General features: G+C 47.1%; 1 protein-coding gene across 5 annotated transcripts in view; it reads right to left on the reverse strand.

Annotated features, from left to right (window-relative positions):
• LOC139548137 (kin of IRRE-like protein 3) overlaps window positions 1-18,606 on the reverse strand; it is a 219,043-nt gene that overhangs the window by 15,982 nt on the left and 184,455 nt on the right. For all 5 annotated transcript variants that reach the window (XM_071357551.1, XM_071357553.1, XM_071357552.1 and 2 more), the window contains exons 7-9: window positions 13,267-13,415; window positions 12,963-13,090; window positions 12,215-12,341 (exon numbers count right to left, since the gene is read on the reverse strand). In XM_071357551.1, coding sequence (XP_071213652.1) covers window positions 12,215-12,341; window positions 12,963-13,090; window positions 13,267-13,415 — 404 coding nt within the window. The remainder of the gene's footprint in view (window positions 1-12,214; window positions 12,342-12,962; window positions 13,091-13,266; window positions 13,416-18,606) is intronic.

The raw sequence follows: 18,606 nt of genomic DNA on the forward strand, positions 1-18,606 counted from the left end.
ATCTCATCCAACGTCCACAATATCACCAAGGGCATGTTAGGGTTGTATGAAGGGCATCCATGTGGGCCCAAAATGTTATGGTGCTCTTGATTTCTCCCACTATGATAAGGGTCATGGTGGCGAGTGGAGAGGCATATCTATGGGCATAATCATGATGAGAGAAATGTCATTGTGGAGAGATAACACTCCTCCCTGTGTCTCTGCACATTCAATTTAGCTCGCCAGAGCCTTGCACTTTGACCCACAGAGATTCCATCCATCGGATAACCTCCAGTCCTCCCAACAAGACAACAGAGGAAGCAGTCTATCAGATTAAATGGCCAGTAAAAACATTATTATTATTTTTTTTGTGATTTATGATGACATTTTTCAAAACTCTGGACACAAAACTCACAACCAATGTTCAAAATGCAAATTTTTCAAAACTCTAACACTTTTTCCAATTGCTTGGATACAATACACATAAAGCTAAGATCATTTGTTCATTGAACTAAAATCACCTGTTCAAAATGACACAACTTAACATCAAAGTACTATCATTTCAAAATGAAATTCACACATTACATCTGAGATGAAATCCCAGGAAAAATCCCAGGAAGGCAGCTGTTTCTGAGATGCTGGAATCACCATGTGTGGCATCAACAATCATACCACGGTCAAAGTTGCTTAGATTACGCATCTTGCCCGTTCTAATGTTAGGTCGAACAACAACTAAAGCTCTCTACTCAATATACTCTATATATTGAGTTGCAGGCAGCCACATGATTCGCTGTTCGATTGTAACCTTCCTTGATGGGCTAAATCAGGTCTGTAGAGCTGATGGCATGACCTATGTCATTGTTTGGGATAATGTCAGGTTCCACTATGCTCAAATGGTACAAGCATGGTTTCAGGCCCATCCACAATTTACCACCCTGTACTTACCCCCGTACTCTCCTTTCTTAAAACTCGATTGAGGAATTTTTCTCCACATGGAGGTGGAAGGTATATGATAGGCGCTCTCACGAACAAGCCACCCTTCTCCAGGCCATGGATGACGCATGCAATGACATCACGGCAGACCAGTGTCAGGCCTGGATTCGCCATGCCGAAGATTCTTCCCAAGATGTTTGGCTAATGAAAACATCCATTGTGATGTGGATGAGAATCTGTGGCCAAATCCACAAGACAAGGTTGAGGGAAATATAGAAGTACAATCGTTTTTTCTTTTTTTGTAGCTAAATATTTTTTCTTTGATTCAAAGAAACCTATGAGTGATTTTATTGTACACTGCTCAAAAAAATAAAGGGAACACTAAAATAACACATCCTAGATCTGAATGAATGAAATATTCTTATTAAATACTTTTTTCTTTACATAGTTGAATGTGCTGACAACAAAATCACACAAAAATTATCAATGGACATCAAATTTATCAACCCATGGAGGTCTGGATTTGGAGTCACACTCAAAATTAAAGTGGAACACCACACTACAGGCTGATCCAATTTGATGTAATGTCCTTAAAACAAGTCAAAATGAGGCTCAGTAGTGTGTGTGGCCTCCACGTGCCTGTATGACCTCCCTACAACGCCTGGGCATGCTCCTGATGAGGTGGCGGATGGTCTCCTGAGGGATCTCCTCCCAGACCTGGACTAAAGCATCCGCCAACTCCTGGACAGTCTGTGGTGCAACGTGGCGTTGGTGGATGGAGCGAGACATGATGTCCCAGATGTGCTCAATTGGATTCAGGTCTGGGGAACGGGCGGGCCAGTCCATAGCATCAATGCCTTCCTCTTGCAGGAACTGCTGACACACTCCAGCCACATGAGGTCTAGCATTGTCTTGCATTAGGAGGAACCCAGGGCCAACCGCACCAGCATATGGTCTCACAAGGGGTCTGAGGATCTCATCTCGGTACCTAATGGCAGTCAGGCTACCTCTGGCGAGCACATGGAGGGCTGTGCGGACCCCCAAAGAAATGCCACCCCACACCATGACTGACCCACCGCCAAACCGGTCATGCTGGAGGATGTTGCAGGCAGCAGAATGTTCTCCACGGCGTCTCCAGACTCGTCTGTCACATGTGCTCATGTGCTCAGTGTGAACCTGCTTTCATCTGTGAAGAGCACAGGGCGCCAGTGGCGAATTTGCCACTCTTGGTGTTCTCTGGCAAATGCCAAACATTTACATTTACATTACATTTAAGTCATTTAGCAGACGCTCTTATCCAGAGCGACTTACAAATTGGTGCATTCACCTTGGTTGGGCTGTAAGCACAACCCCCACCTGTGGACGTCGGGCCCTCATACCACCCTCATGGAGTCTGTTTCTGACCGTTTGAGCAGACACATGCATATTTGTGGCCTGCTGGAGGTCATTTTGCAGGGCTCTGGCAGTGCTCCTCCTTGCACAAAGGCGGAGGTAGCGGTCCTGCTGCTGGGTTGTTGCCCTCCTACGGCCTCCTCCACGTCTCCTGATATACTGACCTGTCTCCTGGTAGCGCCTCCATGCTCTGGACACTACGCTGACAGACACAGCAAACCTTCTTGCCACAGCTCGCATTAATGTGCCATCCTGGATGAGCTGCACTACCTGAGCCACTTTTGTGGGTTGTAGACTCCGTCTCATGCTACCACTAGAGTGAAAGCACCGCCAGCATTCAAATGTGACCAAAACATCAGCCAGGAAGCATAGGAACTGAGAAGTGGTCTGTGGTCACCACCTGCAGAACCACTCCTTTATTGGGGGTGTCTTGCTAATTGCCTATAATTTCCACCTGTTGTCTATTCCATTTACACAACAGCATGTGAAATTTATTGTCAATCAGTGTTGCTTCCTAAGTGGACAGTTTGATTTCACAGAAGTATGATTGACTTGGAGTTACATTGTGTTGTTTAAGTGTTCCCTTTATTTTTTTGAGCAGTGTATTTCATCAATACATTTCAGATTTTATTCAATGATTCCACTGTGTCTGTAGTATTCTCTTTACTAGTCCTTTTACAGTGATGTATTTACGTGTTGTACCATAATGTATCACATATTTTGTACTACAATATTTAATGATTGTATGAACAACTACACAGTGAAACTATCGGTATCTTGTGTGTGGGTGATCTAAATGAATGTTCCTATGGTATTTCATGATACATTTGTTATTTGAACCAACTATTCTGCAAGTGCCAGGTTTCTTTAAAGATATGAATGCACAATGCAATGTTTTGAACATTGGGCAGCCTGTGTTACAAGTGATGACCGTTTTGAGTTTTGTGTCTAGAGTTTTGAAAAATGACCACGAGGTTCTGAAATTAGTGTCAAAGGAATTGTAGAAAACTGTAAGTATAGAGTAGTGGGGAAACAACTTGATTAGTAAGAAGGTGAGCTTCCTGCCAACTCCCCTCCAACCTGTTCCCTGGCATCTCTTTGCATGTACATAATTGCAGTTTATTACCTGTCTCTTATTAAAATAAATTAGCATTTTAATGAGATTCTGGCAGATGGTCTCTCGGTATGCCACTTCATGCAGGAAACTGGGAGTTTGGTTGCTGATTCTGCGGAATGATTGCGGCAAACAAACAGCACTGCATTGAGCACTATGTCCCAACACCACTGTCTTAGTAGCCTATGGTGGACTGGCATGGGGGCCCGGTCTGTGTGGACCTGTGCAGATGTGTCAGTGTAGTTGTATGCATAAGAATGTGTGTGTGTGTGTGTGTGTGTGTGTGTGTGTGTATGGCTGGAATGGGCTCCTGTGGTAAACACACTCAGATCTATTCCTCCCGGGCTGCCCAAGGCGAGTGCTGGTGGCTCGGGAGAATCTGCTCTGTGGATCAGGGCTGCAAATGAGGTATATAATTAGATGGTTTTATCTCCCTGGCTCAGACTGCTGGGGTGTGGTGGCTCCTCCAGAGGAAAGGGAGGAGTGCGTGTGTGTGTGTGCACGTGTGTGTGTGTGTGTGTGTGTGTGTGTGTGTGTGTGTGTGTGTGTGTGTGTGTGTATGCGCAGACTATCTGATCAGAGAGAGAGGGAGCTGGTGGGTGGTGTGAGTGCTCCAACTGTCAGTGGACACAGTCGATATGGTCAGAGATTTTTTTTAGAGTATGAAATGGGCTGCCTCAAAATCTGATTCTTTGTTATTCTTTGTTCATCACCTTGTCGTAAGAGCCTACGTCAAAGACCGGGCCTTGCGTTTGCAAACAGAGTCGGAAGTATAGTCTGAGCTTTGAAAAGGTGTGTCCTTTTGTGCTTCCTTGCAACAGCTCATTTCAAAGCACCTCAGAGATGTTGTATTCTATTACAATCTCTGTCACACCCATTTGAATGGTATTTCTCAACTGAATTATTAATTTGTGCTGGTTTCTTTAAGCTCTGTCTTGGCACTTGGAGAAGGAATGAAATGCTAATTTATTGAGCATATAAAGACTATGTCTGTTAGAGAAAAATATAACTACAACAACAAGATGCCCCGTGGGAGACTAGAATTCACATTGGCCCACTTTCTCCATTAATGTGTTAATGTGCTCCCTCTCCCTGGGCTGCCTAACATCTGATCAGACAGACAGACAGACAGACAGACAGACAGACAGACAGACAGACAGACAGACAGACAGACAGACAGACAGACAGACAGACAGACAGACAGACAGACAGACAGACAGACAGACAGACAGACAGACACCTACCAAGACGTACACAAGATGGACAGACTCATACCTCTACGAACAAACACTCGTTCAAATATAATATGTCCAAGTTCATTGATAGCGACACAAACACATGTAGGCTACAAATCTCAAGCAAAAATTCAACCATATACCTACTAGTTTTCTCTGTGTGTGTATATTGCACAAGGATGCATTGAACACACGATCAGAAAACAAGCACAATACAATATCTTCACTCAAACAAATATTGAAGCTCAGACTGACTGTGTGAGGTTGTTAAACTAGAGCGAGCAATACGTATCCATTAGTGACTTCAACATAAACTGCCTCCCCTGCTAGCTATTTGATTATAATTAAATTACACTAGTCCCCAGGGAAGGAGAGGATTCTCTTGTCTGTGTTTCTGCGCAGTGGGAGTCGTTGACATGCAACGGAAGAAAGAACATATTGACAAATTCTAAACACATGCATTTCAATTGTTTGTGTAAAATGATCCAGGCATAAGCGACGGGAAACAAATCGCAAAACATGCAAACACATACACACACACTCCCTCACACAGTGCATATACTCAGTCTTTCTGAGACACGATCAAGGCATCTCCCAAAACGCACGGTCATCAGTCATGCCCTTCTTTCACTGTCAGATCCAATTGGATCCTATTGGATGTCAAAGACTGCAGGTTGATGAGGGCTGAGGAGGATACAGCTTCATCTGCCATAAAGAAGACAACTTAAAACAATCAAGCAGCAAACCGTGGGAGAGTCCTCTCCACATGCTGCCACTTCAAACACTCTGTGCTTCCTCGGCTTGACAATCTGATTCGCTGAGAGGACTGGGCAGGTTAGAAATGTGAACATTTCGACTGAGGACCCATTGTGTGGTTTTAAGAAAGCGTTGATTTCAATTATTCAGACTGTAACAAAGAATTTGGCTTTTTAATGTCAGAGACCGATCCAGGCCGTGAGGCAAGAGAGGCAGAAGAACAGGCGAACATAAACAAATAAAAGAGAAGTAAACACCACTAAAGAAGCGCATACCGCTTGACTGAAGTTTGCAGACCAAGCAAACATTTTCCGCTTTGTGTTATTTTTCCCAATGTGTGTTCTATGAGTTATGTTATCACTATTATTATTAAAGCAATGCATCTTCTCTTTGTATCGTGTTGTATACAGAAGTAACACAATCCCCATAGATCGTTGTACATGAAAGAAATAACTGTCAGGTTTTGGCCAGGACTGTTCTTTTTTTTTGTCACTAGATGTCCCCATTGCACCTTTTTTGTACCTTTTGTTTTTCCCTTGCTCTAATTATTGTTTGCACCTGTATGTCGTTCCCTTGTTAGTATTTAATCCCTGTGTGTTCCTCAGTTCCTTGCTCAGTGTTTGTATGTTAGCACCCAGCCCCAGCCTTGTTGTGAACATATTTCTCTTATCGGATTTTCCAGAGGTTCTCTGGTTTAGTGCTTGTGTATTTTTGAGTAGTCTTTTGAGGTTTGTTTTTCCCTGCTGTTTTTACCACTTTGTGGAGTTTCTTTGTATTTTGGAGGATATCCATTTTGTGCCTCTTGGCTTTATTTTTGGACGTGGTGGATTTATATTCTTTGCCTGAAGATCTTGTCCTTTTATTAAACCACCATTTCTAGTACTGCTGAGTCTGCCTCATCTTCTGGGTTCTGCCGACTATTAGTGACTGTTTCTCTCACCGGGTCCTGACAGAAACACTGAGCTATTAAAATGAACCCAGAGGCAGCCAGTACCCAGGACTTTTTTCCCATGCTGTCCCACCACGAGGGGACTGTCCAACGTCACGAAGCTGCTCTGGTTCAGCAAGAGGCCTTAATGGCTGGACATTCTCAACTTCTGTCGGAGATGATGACTTCCATAAAGCAGATTTCTGATCAACTTTCTCCTACAACCGCTTCTGCTCCAGTTCATCAGATTCAAGTGCCCGTGGCAGTTAACCCCCTGGCTGAACCTCGTCTGCCGCCTCCCCAACGGTTCTCAGGTGATCCGAGTGGTTGTAAGGGGTTTTTCACCCAATGTTCTCTCTCCTTCGAGCTGCAACCCTCGTCATTTCCCACCGACCGGTCCAAGATAGCATATATCATCACCCTGCTGTCGGAAAAAGCCCTAGCCTGGGCTACTGCTGTGTGGGATGCCCAAAGTCCCTGCTGTGCCAGCTACTCTACCTTTGCTGAAGAATTCAAGCGAGTGTTTCAAGGTCCTACCAGCGGTCCTGACTCAGCCAAACAGCTCCTGACTCTCCGCCAAGGTCGGCGCAGCGTGACGGACTATGCCATCCAGTTCCGCACGGTGGCAGCAGCGAGTGGCTGGAATGACGAGGCGCTCACAGTGTGCTTTTTGAAGGGTCTTTCCGACACCATCCAAGATGAACTGGTCACTCGGGAACCACCGGACAACCTCGAGTCCCTGATCAAGTTGGCTTCACGCATAGACCAGCGTCTGAGAGAGAGAGAGCTCAACCGTAGTTCTCTCACCCTAGCTCCTATCGGTCCCAGCTCCGAGTCTCCACCTTTATCCCCGCTGACTCCACCGGAACTCATGCAGGTTGGACGCATCTCCCAGGCTGAGAGAGACCGCCGGATGAGGGAGCGATGCTGTCTATATTGCGGCAAACCGGGCCATTTCCTCTCCACGTGTCCCGGGCTCCAGGGAAAACGCACTCTCCCGTGCAGGCCTGGGAGGACGGTAACGGGAAACATAACCTCCTCTCATCCATCCAACTCCCGCCTGCTCATTCCAGTTACCCTTTCCTGGGACAACCACGAGCTTCCCCTTCAAGCCTTGGTAGACTCTGGAGCCGCAGGTAACTTCATGGATGGTGTCTGGGCGAAGGAGAATGGCGTTCCCTCTGAACCTCTAAGTGACCCCATAAGGGTTACTACGTTGGATGGAAGCCCTTTGGGATCTGGACTTGTCACTCGTGTCACTACCCCCTTGCGTCTTTCAGTTTCCCAACACCAGGAAGTGATGAACTTTCATCTGACCTCGTGTTCCGAGTTCCCTCTCGTCCTTGGATACCCCTGGCTTCACAGCCATAACCCTCACATCGACTGGTCTGCGGGCACTATCAAGCAGTGGGGTCCTACGTGCCAAGCCACTTGTATCTTCCCAAGTTCCCCGAGTTCCCCTCCCGAGTCTCTAGAATCCATCGACCTGTCCCGAGTTCCCGAGTGTTACCATGACCTCAAACCGGTATTTAGCAAACAGAGGGCCACCAAACTACCACCTCATAGACCTTACGATTGCCCCATCGACCTGTTTCCGGGCACCTGCCCCCCCAGGGGTCGGATCTTTTCCCTATCTCCTCCCGAACGAGCTGCTATGGATACCTACATCAAGGACGCTCTGGCAGCAGGCCTCATGCGTCCATCCACCTCGCCGGCGGGAGCAGGGTTTTTCTTTGTGGCCAAAAAAGACGGGGGATTACGTCCTTGCATCGACTACCGGGGACTTAATGCCATAACCGTCCGTAACCGCTACCCGCTACCCCTTATGGCCACAGCCTTTGAGCTGCTCCAGGAAGCAGTGGTCTTCACTAAGCTTGACCTGCGGAACGCATACCATCTTGTGCGGATCAAACCCGGTGACGAGTGGAAGACCGCTTTCAACACGCCTACTGGTCACTACGAATACTTGGTGATGCCCTTCGGCCTGACCAACGCCCCGGCTGTGTTCCAAGCGCTCATAAACGATGTGCTTAGGGATATGCTTAACATTTTCGTGTTTGTTTACTTGGATGACATCCTCATCTTTTCGAGCTCCCTTCAAGAACACACTAAGCATGTCAGACAAGTGCTCAAACGCCTCCTAGACAGCCATTTGTACGTTAAGCCGGAAAAGTGTGAATTCCATTCCTCTCGAGTACAGTTCCTGGGATTTGTAGTGGAACCCGGTCGAGTCCAGATGGACCCCAAGAAGGTAGGGGCGGTAGCAGATTGGCCCACCCCCAAGTCCGTTAAGGAAGTTCAGCGTTTCCTGGGCTTCACTAACTTCTACCGCAAGTTCATCAAGAACTTCAGCTCGGTGGCAGCCCCTCTCTCAGCTTTAACCAAGGGTGGCAACACAAGGTTTCTGTGGGGAAGAGAAGCTGAGACGGCCTTCCAAGGACTCAAGCAGCGCATCCTCTCTGCTCCCATCCTGACACTACCGACGGCGGATGAACCTTTTGTGGTGGAGGTAGACGCATCAGAGGTTGGTGTTGGAGCTGTCCTGTCTCAGAGGGGTGAAGACAAGAGGCTTCATCCTTGCGCCTTCTTCTCTCACCGGCTTACCCCGGCCGAGAGGAATTACGATGTGGGGGATCGTGAACTCCTAGCGGTTAAGATGGCATTGAAGGAATGGAGACACTGGCTCGAGGGGGCTTCTCAACCGTTTCAAGTGCTTACGGACCACAAAAATCTGGAGTATATCCAGCAGGCGAAGCGGTTGAACTCCAGACAAGCTCGATGGTCTCTTTTCTTCAGCCGATTCCAGTTTATTCTCACCTATAGACCCGGGTCGAAGAATCTCAAACCGGATGCCTTGTCACGAGTCTACTCTCCTGCCATTCGAGAAGATACTGACATGACTGTTCTTCCTGCCGCTAAGATCGTGGCTCCGATCTCGTGGCAAGTGGAGGATACCGTGAAACAAGCTCAAGCCATCGAACCGGGCCCTGGAGGAGGTCCTGCTAATCGGTTGTTTGTTCCCAAGGCAGCAAGGTCCCAAGTCCTTCTGTGGGGGCACTCCTCTCACCTCACCTGTCACCCGGGCGTAGGTCGCACCTTGGAGTTCATCCAGCGTAAGTTCTGGTGGCCCACCATAAAAGAAGACGTTGCCACTTTCGTCAAGGCCTGTTCCGTGTGCTGCCAGGGCAAATCTTCTCACCTCCGCCCTCAAGGACTCCTTCACCCTTTATCTATTCCCCACCGACCCTGGTCCCATATCTCGCTGGACTTTATTACTGGCCTTCCTCCGTCCCATGGTAATACTACGATCCTAGTCATCATCGACAGGTTTTCTAAGGCGGCCAGGTTTGTTCCCTTGACCAAATTACCTTCTGCCAAGGAAACAGCTGAGTTGGTGATTAACCATGTGTTCCGAGTCTTTGGCATCCCGCAAGATATGGTTTCCGACAGAGGTCCCCAGTTCGCCTCAAGGTTTTGGAAGGCCTTCTGCCAACTCATAGGGGCCACGGCCAGTTTATCTTCAGGGTACCATCCGGAGTCCAACGGCCAAACTGAGAGGATGAATCAGGAGCTGGAAACCACACTCAGATGTATGGTTTCCAACAACCCATCCACATGGTCATCCTTCATTGTTTGGGCTGAGTACGCGCACAACACCTTGTGCTCCTCCTCCACTGGTATATCCCCGCACGAGTGTCAGTTTGGCTATGCTCCTCTATTGTTCCCGGACCAGGAGGCAGAAGTCAGAGTGCCTTCAGCCTCGAGGTTCATCAGACGCTGTCGGCTTACGTGGAAGAAGGCCCGTCTTAATCTTCTGCGTTCCTCACAGCAGTACCAACGACAAGCCAACAGACGTCGCCGTCCCGGTCCTACCCTGTACCCCGGCCAGAGAGTATGGCTCTCAACAAAAAACTTACCGCTACGGGTGGAGTCTCGCAAGCTGTCCCAGAGATTCATCGGACCCTTTAAGATTGCCAGGAGAGTCAATCCCGTTACTTTTCGCCTGCACTTACCCAGATCCCTTAAAATCAATCCCACATTTCACATTTCTTTATTAAAACCTGTTGTTTTTTCTCCCCTTATTCCGGCAGGCAGACCTCCGCCCCGTGTCATCGGAGGCCAGTCGGCTTATACCGTCCACCGGATACTGGACTCCCGCCGGGTGCAGCGGTCCTGGCAGTATCTGGTGGACTGGGAAGGCTACGGTCCCGAGGAGCGCTCCTGGGTTCCTGCCAAGGACATACTGGACCCTGACCTCATTCGTCAGTTCAGGGCCCTCCACCCTGAGAAGGCTGGTAGGAACGTCAGGAGCCGTTCCTAGGAGGGGGATTCTGTCAGGTTTTGGCCAGGACTGTTCTGTTTTTTTGTCACTAGATGTCCCCATTGCACCTTTTTTGTACCTTTTGTTTTTCCCTTGCTCTAATTATTGTTTGCACCTGTATGTCGTTCCCTTGTTAGTATTTAATCCCTGTGTGTTCCTCAGTTCCTTGCTCAGTGTTTGTATGTTAGCACCCAGCCCCAGCCTTGTTGTGAACATATTTCTCTTATTGGATTTTCCAGAGGTTCTCTGGTTTAGTGCTTGTGTATTTTTGAGTAGTCTTTTGAGGTTTGTTTTTCCCTGCTGTTTTTACCACTTTGTGGAGTTTCTTTGTATTTTGGAGGATATCCATTTTGTGCCTCTTGGCTTTATTTTTGGACGTGGTGGATTTATATTCTTTGCCTGAAGATCTTGTCCTTTTATTAAACCACCATTTCTAGTACTGCTGAGTCTGCCTCATCTTCTGGGTTCTGCCGAATATTAGTGACTGTTTCTCTCACCGGGTCCTGACAAATAACAATTCAATTGGAAAAATAAACTTGAACAGAGATTTTGTTTACTAGTCCAGACAGTAAAAAGGATGCTGGGATAAAACAAAACTGTTAAGATGTAAATTAGGAATGACTTTGAACAGAACAGGCTATTGATAGAAAAGGGGCTCATAGCACACACTAGTGGATGTAATCCAATGACGAAAGGGCATTTGGATGCCATTCTCTCTGATGCTCAGCTACTGCACAAGTTTCAAAATAAGCAACAACGCTGCACGATTGCATTCAAGATATCCAATATATTGTTGAGGACAATACCTCACCAAAATCCTTTTGTTCTTTACTTCTATCTACCACCCATGCAAATGGACATGGTGAGAAAAAGCCCTTTAAAGAACGTGTAAATTATGCGACTGAAAGCTGCTGCAACACTAATGCACGCTCTGTGAATACCAAGCGGTGTTAATGAAGTCATTTGCCTGTGAGTTGCGGGGTCTCCCACCATTCCATTGCTCGGCATTCATTAGTCAGTCACGGCCTGAAAACGCCAACCTCCCTCTCCCCGACTCCTACAGAATCTAATCAGCATTAAAGCACATTTCCTGTGTTTAAGGAATATAATGCAATATCCTGGATGTGCTAGCTATATTATCCATCCATCCCTGTGTCTTTCTAAGGACTGATGAAACATAATGGAAAATAAAATGTCAAGAAAATACATTTTCATGCATCTGTTACACACGTTACCACCAGATCAATGCTGTGAACCTCTCTGCTGTAGGCTACTACGCACTGTTGAATTTGAAACCTTTTCTAGAGTAAATACTAGTAAATACATTGAGAGATGGCCTCACTGCATACATTTATTCAGAGCTTGAACACCTGGAGAGACCCAATAGCAAAACTTCTCCTTCCCCCGTATTGTTGGAAAGTCTTTGGGGTGAAGATGTGTTTTTGTGTGTAAACCACAGACGATGCTCAGTACAGGCTGCAGTGATAAATTGCTTTCTTCTTAGCAGATGTGACCCCCAAACCTCTCAAAACATTCCTGACCAGTGTGACACTTACCATTGACGGTGAGAGAAACCTCCTTCTCCCCGGCGCCGACTCGCGGAACCACGGCACGGCACACATATTTCCCAGCATCTTCCTGCCTCACAGCCTTGAGTGTCAGGATGTTCTCGTTGCTTAGTACCTGCCGCACGGAGGTCAAGAGTCACTGAATGAGCAGCGAGAGGTCACCTTCTCATTTGAGGCAGCACAAAGCAGCCTATGCTCCTCTTAACGCCTTAAAGGTCACCTCTCTTCTATTATTAAAATCCAATTTGAGACCAGGCTCATACGAGAGAGGGGCGGTTTTGGTCTCCATCTCCAGGCTCGGAAGTTTGATGTGTACGGAGTTGAGGAATGAGCCTGGCTGGCAGATCAATTGCATGCCCCTTTGCTCACCTCAACACATCTCCGGCCAGGAGTCAGGGAGCAGGGCCGCTAACGAGCCTGAACCGCTAGCTGCCTCAGGATTTTGAGATTAATGAGATTTTGAAAACAACTGATTTGAGCTCAAAGGGCACTGCTTTGTCACCTGAATCCTGCATGACTGCTGCGGTTAGATTTTTTTTTTTTTATAATTAATGAAGTTACTGCTGTGGCCAGCATGATATGGGGGTGGTTGTGAAAAACATACCAATATAAAGTAAATGACATTGAAAGTATAGGCTAACCTGATTGGAACAATGGATCACAATCTACAGTGTATTGCACCTAGGTAAAACATAATCAAGAAATTCTGAAAGACATTGGATAAGGGAATACTTACCACCCCAGAGCCCCTCTTCATCCAGACGATGGTGAGGGAGGGGTTTCCAGTCCAAGCACAGTTGAATACAGCATCAGACCCCAGATCCACCTGTAAGGACTGGGGCTCTGCAGACATGCGTGGACCAACTGCAGGAACACAGACACAGTCAGTACAATCAACGCAACGCCACCAGCAACACAGAACATTCTATAACACAGTACCATACGGTCAGCTACAGAATGTATCTAAATAGGATGCATAACATTGGGTGGACATCAATATTGGTTAGCCACAGAAAGAGCAACACAGTAGTAGCACTCACAGTAGACGTCGACGTTGCGGCTGATGTTGGTGCTGCCCAGAGGGTTGGTGACCTCACAGGAGACTGGCTCGGTGAAGAAGGAATGGTCCACAATGACCTCATAGGTGTCCCCAGAGACCTCCTTTATCACATTGCCTCCTTTGGCCCACCTGTAGTGAAGGGCAATCGAGAGAGAGAGAGAGAGAGAGAGAGAGAGAGAGAGATACCTTGCATGAGAGGGGTGGTCTGATAATCTACTGTTACTCGCAAATTGCTTTGACCGTATTGTTGACCTATGGTCGCCTGGCTTATGGTTGTCAGAAAATACTCTGCTGATGGCCCAGAATACCTGCAGAAGGAAGACATTTTGAACACATGTTACCACCAGACCAATATGAAGAATGGGTTGCTTCTGACTAATAACGTTTCAGTCCCGGTCATCAGTGAGGGATGATGGCACCTGTCTGAAGGATGAGAGGATGAGGGGAGAGGGATGAAACATTAAGACGGTTTCTCTCCTTCCATGTCAAGACCACGTTGTTCTCTGAAAAAAACATTCCTGTGCAGGTTCTCTGCTGGCTTCAGCATATTTTTGTGGCAGCCATCCATCCCCTGACGATTCTGGCTGACACGTACTGTATGGTAGAGTCACCCTGATGATGCCCGCTGACACGTACTGTATGGTAGAGTCCCCCCCTGATGATGCCCGCTGACACGTACTGTATGGTAGAGTCCCCCTGACGATGCCCGCTGACACGTACTGTATGGTAGAGTCCCCCCCTGACGATGCCGGCTGACACGTACTGTATGGTAGAGTCCCCCTTGACGATGCCGGCTGACACGTACTGTATGGTAGAGTCCCCCTGACGATGCCCGCTGACACGTACTGTATGGTAGAGAGTCCCCCCCTGACAATGCCCGCTGACACATACTGTATGGTAGAGTCCCCCTGACGATGCCCGCTGACACGTACTGTATGGTAGAGTCCCCCTGACGATGCCCGCTGACACGTACTGTATGGTAGAGTCCCCACTGACGATGCCGGCTGACACGTACTGTATGGTAGAGTCCCCCCCTGACGATGCCGGCTGACACGTACTGTATGGTAGAGTCCCCCCCTGATGATGCCCGCTGACACGTACTGTATGGTAGAGTCCCCCTGACGATGCCCGCTGACACATACTGTATGGTAGAGTCCCCCTGACGATGCCGGCTGACACGTACTGTATGGTAGAGTCCCCCCCTGACGATGCCGGCTGACACGTACTGTATGGTAGAGTCCCCCCCTGATGATGCCCGCTGACACGTACTGTATGGTAGAGTCCCCCTGACGATGCCCGCTGACACATACTGTATGGTAGAGTCCCCCTGACGATGCCGGCTGACACGTACTGTATGGTAGAGTCCCCCTGACGATGCCCGCTGACACATACTGTATGGTAGAGTCCCCCTGACGATGCCGGCTGACACGTACTGTATGGTAGAGTCCCCACTGACGATGCCGGCTGACACGTACTGTATGGTAGAGTCCCCACTGACGATGCCGGCTGACACGTACTGTATGGTAGAGTCCCCCCCTGCCGATGCCGGCTGACACGTACTGTATGGTAGAGTCCCCCTGCCGATGCCGGCTGACACGTACTGTATGGTAGAGTCCCCCCCTGACGATGCCGGCTGACACGTACTGTATGGTAGAGTCCCCCTGACGATGCCGGCTGACACGTACTGTATGGTAGAGTCATCCTGACGATGCCGGCTGACACGTACTGTATGGTAGAGTCCCCCTGACGATGCCGGCTGACACGTACTGTATGGTAGAGTCCCCCTGACGATGCCGGCTGACACGTACTGTATGGTAGAGTCCCCCTGACGATGCCCGGCTGACACGTACTGTATGGTAGAGTCCCCCCCTGACGATGCCGGCTGACACGTACTGTATGGTAGAGTCCCCCCCTGACGATGCCGGCTGACACGTACTGTATGGTAGAGTCCCCCTGGCGATGCCGGCTGACACGTACTGTATGGTAGAGTCCCCCTGATGATGCCAGCTGACACGTACTGTATGCTAGAGTCCCCCTGACGATGCCGGCTGACAGGTACTGTATGGTAGAGTCCCCCCCTGACGATGCCGGCTGACACATACTGTATGGTAGAGTCCCCCTGACGATGCCGGCTGACACGTACTGTATGGTAGAGTCCCCCTGACGATGCCGGCTGACACGTATTGTATGGTAGAGTCCCCCTGACGATGCCGGCTGACACGTATTGTATGGTAGAGTCCCCCTGATGATGCCAGCTGACACGTACTGTATGGTAGAGCCCCCCCCTGACGATGCCGGCTGACACGTACTGTATGCACGTAAAAGCACCTGATGTTAATACATTGACACAGGATTGCATGAAGAACATCCGTTTGTGTTGGAGCGATGCCTCCTAATTTCACCGCTTCTGTCTTGTTCGGCATGCCATACTGGATGGTTCCCTATGCTGTGGGAGACAGGGACCATTTATTAAAGCGAGCCAGGGCATGAGTGGATGTTTGGTGCTGCTTCTCGGTCACATTTACAAGGTATTTTGGGACATTCAACTCTGTATACTCTTAATCCTCTCCCTTTCCCCAGAAAGAGATGTATTTGCATGCTCTTGTGGGCGAAGAAAACCTTTCAACTTCTAACTGTCACAAAACATGGATCTATTTTCTCACCCAAGACTACAGGGTACACTGTGCAGTATTCCAGGGATACTGGACTTGTTTGTTATCCATGAGTGAAGTCTTGGTCTATGCTTGACTGGAATAGTATAATTTAACTTCTTTGGGGTAGGGGGCAGTATTTTCACGTCCGGATGAAAAGCATGCCCAGAGTAAACGGCCTGCTACAAAGCCATAAAAGCTAGAATATGCATATTATTAGTTGATTTGGATAGAAAACACTCTGAAGTTTCTAAAACTGTTTGAATTATGTCTGTGAGTACAACAGAACTCATATGGCAGGCAAAAACCTGAGAAAAAAATCCAACCAGGAAGTGAGAAATCTGAGGTTGGTCGATTTTCAACTCAGCTCCTATTGAAGATACAGTGGGTTATTAGTAATATTGCACTTCCTAAGACTTTCACTAGATGTCAACAGTCGTTAGAACCTTGTCTGTTGCTCCTACTGTGATGTGGGGCCGAAGGAGAGAGGAATGAGTCAGGTCTATCATGACCTGAACATGCCCTGACCATGCGCGTTCATGTGAGAGCGAGCTCTGTTCAATCGCACTTCTGAAGACAATGGAATACTCCGGTTGGAACATTATTGAAGAATTATGTTAAAAACATCCTAAAGATTGATTCAATACTTCAATACTTGTCATGTTTTTACGGACTGTAATATAACTCTTTTAACTTTTCGTCCGTACTTTCCGCTGGACCTGCCCGCGCGTCGTGAGTTTGGAAAGTGTACTGAACGCTAGAACAACAAGGAGGAATTTGGACATAAATTATGGACATTATCGAACAAACAAACATTTATTGTGGAACTGGGATTCCTGGGAGTGCATTCTGATGAAGATCATCAAAGGTAAGTGAATGTTTATAATGTTACTTCTGATGACTGCATAATATGGCGGATATATTTGTGTCTTGATTGGGCTCTGAGCGCCGACTCAGATTATTGCATGGTTTGCTTTTTTTGTAAAGCTTTTTTGAAATCTGACACAGCAGTTGCATTAAGGAGAAGTGCATCTAAAATTCCATGTATAACAGTTGTATCTTTTAGCAATGTTTATTATGAGTATTCCTGTAAATTGATGTGGCTCTCTGCAAAATCAAAGGATGTTTTGGAACTTCTGAACGTAAGGCGCCAATGTAAACTCAGATTTTTGGATATAAATATGAACTTTACCAAACAAAACATACATGTATTGTGTAACATGAAGTCCTATGAGTGTCATCTGATGAAGATCATCAAAGGTTAGTGATAAATTGTATCTATATTTCTGCTTTTTGTGAATCCTCTCTTTGGCTGGAAAAATGGCTGTGTTATTCTGTGAATAGGCACTCACCTAACATAATCGTTTGGTTTGCTTTCGTCGTAAAGCCTTTTTGAAATCGGACACTGTGGCTGGATTTACAACAAGTGTATCTTTAAAATGGTGTAAAATACATGTATGTTTGAGGAATTGTAATTATTGGATTTCTGTTGTTTTGAATTTGGCGCCCTGCAGTTTCACTGGCTGTTGAAGAGGTGGGACGCTACTGTCTCACGTACCCTAGAGAGGTTTTTAAATGAGAATAGATTACCTCATTCATTCAGCAAGTGAAGCAGCTTTCTAATTGGCTCCAGTAGATTTTTCTCTGCTGCTCATTTTGCTGCTGAGGAGACTATGTTTCCACACTATAGGAGCTAGTTCACTGCGTGCAAAATGAAGCCACAGAGATCACTGTCAGCTTAATATGCACAGGGACACCTGTGTTTCCAAAAATATTAAACTTAGGGCATATGGGTGTGCTTAGCTCGTCTGTCCCTTCCTTACATAACTGATCCAGGAGGAGAATGTGCTGGATTCGAGAAAATATATTAATTTAATAACGTTACAGCAATCTACACAAAGCAAACATTCTGTGTGTATAGTCCCTCAAGAAAACAATTCTGTACACAAAATATTGAATTAAGTAGTATGATAATGACTATGATAATGACAACACACTGTCTGAATATTAGATGTCAATAAATGCGCTGATGATGACAGTGATCATCAATGCCCTCTGAATCTCAGTGTCTGATGATGAATGACTCTCCACAGGCTGTGACTGAGAGTGTAGGGTTGATAGAGTACTGGAGGAGTTACAGTGAGTTAAGCACAGAAGTTTGGCCAGCAGGTTTCTCCCAAATGGAGTGTGAGGCTGCCAGGACTGGGAGGTCCACAGTGCAGAGAGAGCAGAGACAGAATGCTAGTGCCTGCAGGGAGTGTGAAAGCTCGGCTGGTGTGCTGGTCCCCATCCAATAGAGTCTAAACATAGCCAGCTCTGCATCCATCAGACACCTGCATCTCCTCTGGGAGGGCAGAGGGGCCAGCGAGAACTTACTCAACAGCTCACTTACCACCCGGACCTATTCAGGGATGTAGGTCACACAATGAGGTGCAAGTCAGGTGTGTGCCTCAGGGTGTTTGTGTATCTGTGTGTGTGTTTGTGTGTGTGTTTGTGCATGGCAATATCAGTGAAATCCGTGTTTACCAGGGACAGAACAGTGAAAACCCAACCTTGTTCTCTCCCACTGAACTGATTAAGGGGACAAGAATGGTCAAACTGAATTATATTAAATTAAACATCTAGCTATGTTATTAACATATAGAATACATTATTATTATTATCAGCAT

The sequence above is a fragment of the Salvelinus alpinus genome, chromosome 21 (assembly GCF_045679555.1).
Source record: "Salvelinus alpinus chromosome 21, SLU_Salpinus.1, whole genome shotgun sequence".
In the NCBI taxonomy this organism is placed as follows: domain Eukaryota; kingdom Metazoa; phylum Chordata; class Actinopteri; order Salmoniformes; family Salmonidae; genus Salvelinus; species Salvelinus alpinus.